Below are 12349 nucleotides of genomic sequence, written 5' to 3' on the forward strand. Positions count from 1 at the left end.
TGATTTTTTTTTTTTTTTTACATAGAATTTGCTAGAGATCTTTGAGAATTTTCTCTTTGTGAAAAAATATTAAATCAGCAAATACAGAGTTCACAAGACATGGTCAAAATTGACATATTGTAGATCTTAATTTGTAAAAACTGATTTTGAAATTGCTAAACACTTATTTGTTAATGTTTCTAATGTAAACAGTTTTTCTCATTTGAATGATCTTTTGTTTATAAATTTCTAAATAATAATACATGAAAATATTAAAGCCTTAAGGTGGTTAATGACAAATTAAAGGACTCTGCAAGCAACAAGAGGAATTTTATAATTAATTCAAACTACTAAAACTACTACTTAAACATAAGTATTATTTAAATAGTTTACTAACTATTACTACAAATGTTAATTTCATCTTTTCCTCTATCATTTAATTTTTATTGGACTCAAAGACAAGTACATATTTATAAGAGATATTACAGTCCTCCCCTTAGAAATAAACCTAGTCCTGAACAAGCTCTAACTCTTTACAGATCATGATGTCTGTAGGCATAGAGACTTATTGTTTCACTTTTTAGAAGGTGAATATATACAGTGTGTATAAATATATATGTGTGTATATATATATACTGATAAACTTACATTATCAGTGAAAACAACTCCTAATTTCCACATCTGATACTTAACATCAATGGAATTTAGCCTGTAAAAATAAATAAATAAATTGCATTTTATATCAAAACACAACGGGAAAATACGCAATGCAATCTGTAGGAAGTGTATTGCCACATAAACACAGGAGAAAACAGCTGATCTATTTCTTCAAAAGCTGAAATATATCAGAACCTTATTCTAATTCACGCTTTTACTCTGGAATGGACCTGTCAAAAAAAAAAAAAAAAAAAAAGGCAGAAAAACAAATAAATACTGGTTTGGATTCAGCAGACCTAATGCTGATCGATGTCTACAATGTTATATACATACAAGTGAAGTGAACTGTCTTTATAATCCATGAAGAAAAAGAGATTTTTTTTTTTTTTAATTATGTGACCCATCTAAGCCTGAAGTAGCTGTCAAAAAAGGCCAGAGAATTTGCACCCCAAAATGCCAGTTCTTTACCATTAGTTATGATAGCATACCTTGTGTGATACAATTAGATGACTAAATTAAAGACAGACAAACTGAGGCGAAATGAATCTCAAAGCTTGTGTCCTTTGCTTTTCCCACTGATATCAGGAATAAATGTGAATGAAAGAGAAATGTATACTAAAAGCTTTTGCAGAAAAGGACCTGGGGTTCTTGGTGGACTGCAAGTTGAACATAAGCGAGCAATGCACCCTCACTGCAGAGAAGGCTAATGTAACCCAGCGCTCCATGAGGAGGAGCGTTGCCAGCAGGTCGAGGGAGGTGATCCTTCCCGTCTAACTCAGCACTAGTAGGGCCACACCTGGAGTGCTGGGTCCAGGTGTGGGCTCCCAGTTTCTTCCACAGTTTTTGTTGCTTTGTTATATTAGCCAGTTAGCCTCTCTTCCTCTCCTCTCTTCAACAAACTTTTATGTTATACAGACTGATACTGTAAACTATTCTCTCCAAATTTTTCCCTTGTATTTCCTTAATTAATATCTTTAGGTATTAATTCTCCTCTTACTCTATCAACACAAATAAATGTCTCAACATTAAGCTACATTTTTTGCACTAGAATTAAACCCATTAATTTGCCTGAAGCATTTTTTTTTTCCTCTATAGAGAAGTGATACAACTAACTTACCAAACAAGAGCTATACCATCTTTGCTTGTAACTGTATCTCATCCTCTCTAGTTTTTGACTTTTTCTTTTTGGAAAGGTTTGGATCATCTGTATTATATTGACACAAAAAAATTCTAAACCTGGATCACAATTCAGCAACAAATATAAATAATAGCATGAAAAATGTCATCTGTCCTACTTTTCTCCTTAAAATGTGAGTGAATTCAGTGTTCCTGAAAGAGAAGACCTGCTGGCAATGACTAAACAAGTACAAGTAGAAATAATGCTGACAGATGTCACACACCTGCCGTATATGAAACCATGTGGTACTTCTGTGCCAGATGTTTATATGGAATTACCTGAGGCCTTAGATGGAATACCAAGAGTTAAATTCTGGTCTATCAAGGTCTGATTTCCAAAATTCTTACTTGTATAGCCAGAGCCACTAACCACATAAAAGTAATAGCTTTATTTGAATATTACACTCCCAAGGAATACTTTGCCACCAAAATACCAAACTTCTACTTGTATTAAACACAACAGTACTTACTCTTTAATACAACCAAAAATTAACACCATTTTTACACATAAAACTAAAAGGTAAAAGACTCAGGTTGAACCTCCTGTATAATAGTATAAACACTACATAGATATAAGTGGAGCTACTATAATTGAAAAACAGCATTAAATCAAACTTAGATCAAGACCTCTACTCCAAATAGTCTACAGCCTATTTTAATTAAGAATTCATTTTTCTTTCTGAAGTGTATTAGTCTACTTGAACAAAAAGGGAAAAGCAGAAGAAATGTAGTAGAAGTTCTCTAATTTACGAAAGATTTGACCCTTGCTCTCAAATTTACACACAGCGCATCTTTCATACATACATTTTACTTCTATGCAGAAAACGTTTAGATGATACAGTAACTCATTTAGGGTTAATTTTTTTACCCTTTATTCACAGTGAATTATACTTTTCTGCCTTCACTGAACTTCCACAGGACCATACATTTAGCTGAGAGCAGGTAAAAGAGCACAATTATATTATTAATGCTCTGTAAAGACAAAAATAACATAAGCACAGAGACTAATGGTGAATTCTAGAGTCTATTATCTAGTTAAACAAGATTCAACAGACCTTAGTTTTCTTTTTTATCATTTCATTTGCCCCCTTTTTTTTTTTTACATATGCAAAGGCAACAAATTACTAGGTTAAACCTAAAACTTCTCATAAGGTGGCACGAAACTCACAGTTTACTGGGCACATTGATAGCACAGTCAGCAATTGGTTTTGCTTCATTATTCCCTTCATGGTAGACAGCAACTCTGTAGAAACTAAAGCCTAAGGTTTCACCTGAGTTTCTTTTGTGGTGACTCAGGTCATAGTCACTGGGTGACATTTACTGTCTGATTAGAATCGCAGGGATGATATTTGCGTAATAAACAAACTACACACACTAGAAAAATAAAACCTGCAAGTTTTTTTCTAACAGGCTTTCAAGTCTACAAGGATGGAAAGATGCATCCATAACAAAATTCACATTCTATCTTGAAAGAAATTATTAGAATCATGCTAGTCTCAAAGGTCCCCAAACTGTGCTATGCTCCAGATACCATAGAGTACTCAAAGATAAATCTAGAATTCTGTCATTTCACCAAAGCTAGGAATGCTTCTTAAACAATCAAATGACTTCTCCAACAACAGCCTAGCACAGCTAAGAGCTGCTGATACCATTTTCATCAACCCCAAGTTATAAGCAAATTTTCTAGCCCCAAATTTGAGTTACTGAAGAAATAAAAGTCTATAGAAAACTCTGTCCTAGAAAGAAAGGGGAGTGGGGGGTGGGGGGGAGGAGAGGTCAAAAATGTTAAGAACAGTTTCTCATTCAAATATTGTTCAATAACATATTCAGGCGGTAAAATGAACCAAAACCTTTTGCAATTTATTTCTGGAAATATTATTGTAGCAAGTTGATTTCTAACTTTATTTTGACCCAACACCACTCACTTCTAGTGTTGGGCATATTCTTGTGAATACATTCCACCTAGTCATAACTGTATTTGTCTTACGTATGAAACACCATGGAGACAACTGCTTATGGACAGGCAGGACACACTCTCATGAAATGGCAAAAAAACCCCAGCACCAGGGGAACTCATCTCTAGTTGATTTACTTTGATGATTTTGTATTTTACAAACAGCAATAGCTGTAGAGCTCCCAAAAATAGCGTGAATGTTGACCTATATGGAAAAAGGAACTGTTCATTTTTCTGTATCTTCATTTTTTAAAGTCTGATATGGATAGCAAAGCAATAATAACATACATAATACTGCATTCTCCTGTTTATTTCTGCTCACTACCTTGCCAAGCAGCTCAAAGACTTAAAAGAATATGAGGTCATATAAAAATTAAGCGCTACAGCTGTGAATCAAAAAGTAACAGTATGGTTTCAAATTTCCCTTGGACTATCATTAGTTAGTTTTATATTGGATTAATTTCCTAGTCTGAATGAATTTTTATTTGACTTCTTTCTGCACCATTGAACAGGTTGTTATACACTGTAGCGCTGTAGTTGTAGTAGCCAAGTTTAGTGATGGTGAACAACGGCATGATGTGAGAATGCACAATGTGAATTAATGACAGGAAAATTGTGAGAAATTGCCTGTATTATGTTTGGCTGCAACCTGCACTAGTATTTCATCACCTTCAACAACACCCAGACTTTTTACAGCTTCTTTCTTAAGGCCTACTGCAGTCAGCTGTTCCAGGTATAACATAGTAGGTTTTCAACAGTTCCCTTATAAAAAAAAAAGCCCTCTGACAATCACATGGTACTAATGTTAACTGGAATCAGAAAATTCTGAATTTTTCAGCCTGAATCATTTTAATGTTCATACATCAGAGCTGTTCAGAGCAGTTACAGGGCATTGCCAGCTGAGGAACCACTATGATTACTTTAACTTCAAACTGAAAAATAGCCTTGCAGCAGCATTTAACCTTTTTCCAAAATGACAGACACACTAAAACTGGGAAGAGTTAGTTTTAATTAGTTAGCTCTTCACGTTAATTTTCTTAGCAGACACTGAAATATTCTGTTAAAGGTTCTTTCAGCTTGTTTCAGGAGGCTAATCTAACAGAGATAACAGTTCAGAAACACGACCCATCTTTCTACAGCTGTAAGAAAAATCATTAATGAAAACATGATCATTCTTACCAATTAATGAGTTTCAATGACAGTGTTTAGGAAGATCTGTTAATGTTACTATTTGTACAACAGAAAGCATCCCATCAGATTAGAAATATTCATTATTTATTAATTGGTCAACTGGGTAGGAAATATTATCATTTTTATTGCACTGTGTCAAAATAGTGCTCCTTTTGCGCTAGGCACAGAACAACATCAGCAGGTGATATGTTCTAGAGAATGGTGCCAGCTGACCATTACAAAAAGAAAGCATTGAACCAAAACAAAAACCAAAACAAAACAATGAGTTACTCGGTGTCTTTAAGTTACCGGTCTGCCTTGGAGATACAGCATATAGAACAGATTACTACTTTAAGGTATCCTACACAAAGTCTCTGCAAGGATGCACTAGGCTTAAGATTCCCAAGTAAATAATCAAAGGAGGAGGTATCTTACATTAGCATCCATAAGTAGAAAGGCTTGAAGTTGAGTTTCCCACATATGCATCATTCCTCTCAACAGAACAGGCTGGGAATTTGGACATTGTACATTAACAGTAACTATGCCTGCCTCTCAACCATGAAGGCTGAAGCCACTACCCACTTGGACTTCTATTTGGACAAACAAACAGGCACATCCACAGGTTTGTAAATCCTGTGGTGTCATCATATCAGGTATAAATCTTGGGACTTCAGGTGTAGAAACTACCTCAAATAAAATCCCTTACTTTTTCACCAGCCATTATGGGCAAGGGGCAGGCTGTCACCTGAGGGAAGTCTACTAGTTTATCAGAGACAAGACTGTTCTCCAAGATACTACATTACTAACAAGGTGGTTACCTGCTCCAGAATATTTAGAAAACCTAGGTTATTGTTTTTCATGACAAGGAAGAATAAGACCTTTTAACCTCTTCCACATTCTGAGGCCAACCGCTCTCATTCTTTGAATACTTCACATTTATGACATGGTTTATCTTCTTGTCAAAATATGGAAACCTTGCATCTTCCAGGAGAAAATTATTTACATTTTTCTCTTCTTGAAAGGGGAAGAATTCTTCTACCACATGAGCATTCAACAGAAGCCCTGCTTATTTTCCCCCAAATTAGCCTTATGTCCCTGATTGCTGCAGATGCTTGAGCCTCAGCTGCCTCTTCTATTGACTCTGACTAGACTAATGACCGCAGAACCAAAAGCAGTTAGGAAGGTAAAGGGACTGAGAAGTAATCCTCACTATGACACCTCTGATAAATAACTTTCATCTTTGTGTCTTTCATATTATTCTCTCAAATATACTTCATCCATGCTGCAGCTAATTTAACACCTTCCACCCCAGAAGGGACAGTGCACTGTCTCAATCCGTGTGCAAATTTTAACTGTCTTTACTGTCTAATCCACAGTAAAGCTCCAACTGCATCATCCTCCTTAGTTGGTTATATTTAAATAACACTGCAATATATTTAAATAATTATTTAAACATTTAAATACATATTTATAAATTTAAATATATATACTTAAAAAATACTCAAGACTGCATCCATAAGCTGAATGGCTCTTCCAGAGTTAAAATGTAACTGTACACTGAGGATTTTTTTATGCAGTATATCAGTGGGACAGGCAGGAGCTTCTGAAGGAGCATGGTCACTTGCAAGTACAGTGCTCTGAGTCCCTTGCAGAAAGACAGAGGAAGGGAATCCCAGGTTATTTGCCCACAGGAAAGGGGAAGAAACAGCAGGAGCTAGGGGTCAAGGAGACAGAAGAAAAACCTGGTTCATTTGCATCGGGAATGGAAATGCTACATGCTGCATTTCCCTTCTGTGTTGAGAGAGACATAGGTATGTGGTCTGCCCTCAGTCTGGGCCACCTCCTGCTGGCACATGCAGAAGCAGAGGCACTAGAGCTGGGATCTGCACCAGGTCATACCATTCTCCATTTTTTTTGCCCTAAAGTGGTGTAGTAAGGGTTCAACTCCAGTGCTTTTCCCACCTCTCTCTTCATTGCACTGTAAATATATTTCAAATGTTGAATCTGGAATATGCCTAAGTTTTAGTAGCTTCATTAGTGTTCATTTTTGAAACTGGTAAAGAGTGGATACATGTACCTTCCTGAAGCATAGGAATTTTATGTAAATGGTTCTGTAAATTTCTGTCATAGTTGTTAATTTTCCCACAGCATATTCACCTGTCATAAGTATGGAATGATTTCTGCAGGGAGAACATGAAAGACTGATGAGGTTGTAATTTTTTTTTTTTTTTTTTTTAACATATATAACATGGAGTAGATGTCAGACATGTAACAAAAAACTGGTATCCTTTAGGTCGGATTCTGAAATTAAGTATTTCATCAGCCTTCTCCAACTGCGTCATTCTGGTCTGTTTTTTCAAGAGTATTCACAGAAACATTATTTCAAATTTCTTCCCAAATATGAGTCGTGAGCACACAGGGAAGGGAAAGTAGTTTCATTTTCTTTTTATACCAACAATAAAAGTAATAAAAATATTTTTTTTATTTTTCTAAACTCAAGCATGGGTCCTACTATAATCCAGCAGCAAAACAGCAGGTGAGAAAGTATTCTGGAAAGTACTTCTGCCACAATATTAAATTCTATTTAGTATTGCAATGTCACAGAGTCCTTGGGCCTTAACACTGCACCTGATTAATTGTTTAAATGGACTCCAGGTTTATTTATCCAGCTTTATAAAAGATGGATATTAAAGATCCATCTTTACAAAATCAGCCCTTGCTTCAATGCAATTCTAATCTACTAGTGGTCCCACTGTCTACCTCATATAATCCTTGCACACCCACTGATAAAATGTTGCTTTTAAAGAAAGCTATAAATAAACCCTTAGACTAGAATCTCTGTAGCATTAAAAGTCCATCTGTTAAAATGTGTTCTATCTATTTGAGTATCATTTTTTATAACATAGAACTGGAAAAAACATTTTTGCAGTGCTTTACAAAACCTGAGGATGTCCCTTCCCTAAGAAGGAAAATGAATGAAATTACTCTGAATGTCTAGGGGCTTTCTTTCAAGTCTGTCTCTCAGATAGGCAAATACACAGTTTAGAGGAAACAAATCATAAAAAGATATGAAGACTAATAATCCAATTTCCTAGATTTTACTGGTCACTATCACTTAAATTTATTCCATCATTACTTTATAATCAGAACACACAGTACCAATTTTGCCCATTCTTTCCAGCTGAGCTGAACTGAGAGAACTAGGAAAAGGAGTTTTCAACCCAGTTGTAATGACACTATCAAAACAGTAGGAATGTGATGCATTCAAGCAGCTGTGCACTAAATTAAATCTTCACACATAAAAAACATTGGAGTCCTGAATATATGTTGTCTATAATGAAATAAATTCACTATATCATTCGACTTAGGAATTGATTTATCTTATATAGCTATGCATAAAAGTGCAACAAGAAAATTCAAAGCTGAATAACAAACCTTGAATGCTTGATTTTAACTTACAAAAAACCCCAAAACTAAAAAAAAAAAAAAAACAAAAAAACCCCAACCAACCAACCAAAAAAACCCCAACAATCACACAAACAAACCAGAAGCAAATGCTTACACAGCAGACAAGGAGCTATCCTTCTTTGGTTTCTTCTTTTCTCGAGCATCACTAAAATCAAGAGCGGCTTTGTCCATTCCTAGTAATTCACTGATCCTGTCACGGCCATAGAACTCACCGTATTTATCCATGACCTAAAGTTAGGAGGAACAGTTAAGAGAATCAGTTGGGTAGACCAGCTGTTTCTGAGGACAAGAAATTTAACATACACGATCTTTTTCATCTGTTTCCATCTGTCTATCATATGAGTCAGTAATATTTTTTTTCCCTGCTCAATTGCAACCAATTCAATAGAGGCAGGAGGTGGGTGTCAAAGATAAGATATTCCTACTCATTTAATGAAAACAGGAGGAGGAAAACAACCCAGCAGAAGGAGAATAACTATATCAATATCATCACTGACAGAAAAAAAATACACTATGAGGTCAGACAGGAAAGAGATGTTTTGAATATCCGATCTTCAGGAAAAGCTCTGATTAAAATAAGATTCTCAAAGACAGTATTTCAGCCTTACTAGTTATTCCTTTTAAGAAAAGAAATACACATTTGTTCTGTTTAAAAAGTTTTTTTAAATAACCTGAATGTCTTGATTGGGAATTTTGGATTTTTTTTTTCTTTTAAGGGGAAGTATTTCACATTGAAATAGTAATGAAAAATGTTCTCGCTTATTAACTAGCTCCATTGCATAATTTTATGATCTTATTTTTATTAGTTAATAATGCAATGAAACTATAATACCCATAGAATATGTAGGAATCAAAAGATCTCGAACAGAGAGTTACAGCTAAAAATGTTTTTTTGTGAATTCAAACTATCCCCCATCTTTTTCTTACAAAATTTAACATGTTTCATATTAAACTTTTCTGGAAATGAACATTTACTTGCTCTCATTCTCACTGAACACACAGTTCCTTCCTAAATATTATCTGTCTCTCTTCATTTTCAAAAGAATACTCAAAGAAATACAAAATTTTGGATAACAAGATCATAACTGAATGACTCCTGCAGGTGAGGTGGTATTTTACCAGCTTTCTAATAAGCAATGCTTTAAATCTTTATTGATATTTTTGCAGATTTTGAGAGACAAGCCTTCTTTGTCCCATGCCTGAAAACAGTGCTTCATGACTGTGGATCATTCACTAGGCTGGGGATTTAAATACGTTTATATATAAATATATATAGAAGAAAACATTCTTTGCAAAATACTTTATCTGAAGGCACATAATCTATGTAGAGCAGTTCCTCATCCAAAGACAAAGTACCAAACCTTCCACACAATTTAAGACTACGCTCCTTTCCTTTTAACAGGAGCCTTCTGTGACCTACTACATTGACAGGAGCAACATACAATTTTATTTTCTTTCTTGAGTACTCTGTGCAAGCTCCCCCCTCTTTGCTTAGATAGACAGATAGAAATATGTATGTAACAACTTCAGATATGCAAAAAAATACTTTCAACAGCAAAGTGAATACACAACTCAAAGCATTTTTAGACAGGTTGACCTAAAACTGTTATGAAGCAGAAGAGCTACTAGTATTTAAAAAGACATATTTCCAAAAGTGTGATTCAAGATTGGCATTAAATGGTGTGAAGGAGGGGTAAATCTGATCCAACAACATAAACACCCTCTTTTCCAATTGTGACAAAATGCACTAGGAAGATTATTCTTGTTGTAAGCTATGGTACACACGTAACATTTCTTTTCTAAGAGCGAGCTGAGAAAACATTTGACATAACGTTCATAAGAAATGAACTTCAACAGTCTCTGCTTAGGAGGACTATTTTGAGAGACAGACATTGTTAAGTTACGTGATAAAAGCTCATCTGCACACCCACAAAGGACCACAGAGAGACAATGGTTGGGGGAGAGTCCAAAGAATACCCTGCCCAGCTACTCCCAGGCCCAACCATCAGCCCATTAATGGCCCATCTCCTCAAGCATAAAGGAGCACAGGGCACAATGGCAGGCAGAAACCCAAATTACAGACTCCCAATGAATGGACACCCTGCCTGGTCCCTCCCAGGGCTGTCCCAGGAGAGCCTCAGCTCCAGTGTCCAGGTGTGAAACCCATCAAGATGAGTCATTGGGAGTAGCTCTCCAGACCACCTTTCAGACTAAGGGTTACTGCCAAGGGATGTGGGATACATTATGGGACAGTGAATGAAGAGTATTTGGAGATTGCACAGAACATTATTGGATGTTATACAGAGGAAGCAAAGGTGGGAAAAGGGATGGATTTAGGTGATTTGGGGAGGAACAAGTGTGGGAAAATAGAATAGTAAGGGACAAAAAGGGCCAGATGCATGTATGTAGTTTGCTGGTCAGTACAGTCGTCTGACTATGCCCTGTGCTTAAACATCTCAATATGTCCTATCTTCTTATTAAATTCCTTTCTAACCCTCTCCTGGGTGAGGGACTCTATTCTGTGTGCATGGAGGTGAATACATAAATACATACAGACAAAACAATTTACATATGTTGCAATATACATACAAGCGTGCACAGAAATTCTCCACAGAATTTCATGAATGTATTTGAATTCCTGTTTTATACAACAAGCTGTATGTAGAAAAAGTTTGAAAGAATAACTATCCAAGCCACACAAAAGTAGTTGTAAGCATGAGGTGAGTAAGGACTTCTGTGTATTTTAAAATGGTAAATACAGAAATCTACACTGAATCAAAGTTATATTTCAAAGAAGTGTAGTCCACGTTTCTTCAAACATGAAAATAAACATGCATTAAAACTTTATTTTAATGTCATATATATTTTTAAAAATAAGCCTTACCTTTCTTTTCACAAATTTGTCCCAATAGTTATTTGGAAAAGACCTGAAAAACACAGATAAACAAGATTACATTTTAGACAATCATGAGAAGATGCAGTACTTACTAAGACATCATAAAAATTACATACTGATTTTGTTTCTAAGAGACTCTTTGTTGTTGCTACCACCAGCTAGTCATTTGTGAAGTCACTGGAATGAAAGTTGTCAAATGGCGTTCAGCCCGCCATGTCAGCGTGGCTGGGAAAGAGCGGCAGAGCCAATGCCTGCAGACAGGGTTCTAAAGCAGCTGGATCACACAGTCCCACCAGGCAGAGAGTTGGGACTTTAAATATGTTCCTAAAGGAGAGCCTTCAAGAGATGCTAAAAGGATGCAAAGTACAGTTCACTCTTGAACTGACAGCAATACACAACCATCACTCTGTTTGCCAAGAGAAATTAATTGCCATTTTTTTTCTTTAATGGAACAGAAATAATTTTAAAGCAAAAACCTGGGAATGAATAAAATTAAAAAGTAATAGTAAACATTAGCATAACAGGTGCCTGAAATATTTTGTATATCCTTGCCAGAAATACATCCCTCACAATTGTTTATTTTGGACAAGCTGGATGATCAACAATATAATTGTGGAGATTGAAGAACAATTTCTTCCAAAACTATAAAGAGATAGAGTAGGTAAAAACTCACTGTGTGTTGATTACAAGTCTATCCCACTGTCCCTTAATATCATCTTCTGATGGCTGTTCAGTTATATACAGCCCATCAAATTCCAATTTCCTTGCCACTTCCTTTTCTCTCTTAAAAATAACCAGTGGAACCTGCAGTTGAAAAAAATACCAGGAATTATTTAAAATGCACTGACATGTCTGCAAATTTTTAAGACAACCTGGTTGTTATGAAAAATTAAATATGAAAACTTAACAAAGCAAAAACAGTATTTAAAAAAATTAAAAGACTTGACAATTGTCCAGAACATGGCAAAGGTATAGATACAGAAGGAGCAGGTCATTCATCATCATATAACTACAGTGTACCACATGGTTGTAAAAGATGGCCAAAAACC

The 12349-nt window shown here is 35.5% G+C and overlaps 1 protein-coding gene across 1 annotated transcript in view; it reads right to left on the reverse strand.

The window, feature by feature from the left end:
• RYR2 (ryanodine receptor 2) overlaps positions 1–12349 on the reverse strand; it is a gene marked incomplete at both ends in the record, with an annotated part of 441781 nt that overhangs the window by 11555 nt on the left and 417877 nt on the right. Inside the window, 4 exons of the mRNA XM_082305460.1 lie at positions 628–688; positions 8499–8632; positions 11289–11331; positions 11974–12104. Of these exons, the coding sequence (XP_082161586.1) occupies positions 628–688; positions 8499–8632; positions 11289–11331; positions 11974–12104 (369 nt within the window). The remainder of the gene's footprint in view (positions 1–627; positions 689–8498; positions 8633–11288; positions 11332–11973; positions 12105–12349) is intronic.

The sequence above is a fragment of the Platalea leucorodia genome, assembly GCF_965183815.1.
Source record: "Platalea leucorodia genome assembly, chromosome: 3".
In the NCBI taxonomy this organism is placed as follows: Eukaryota; Metazoa; Chordata; class Aves; order Pelecaniformes; family Threskiornithidae; genus Platalea; species Platalea leucorodia.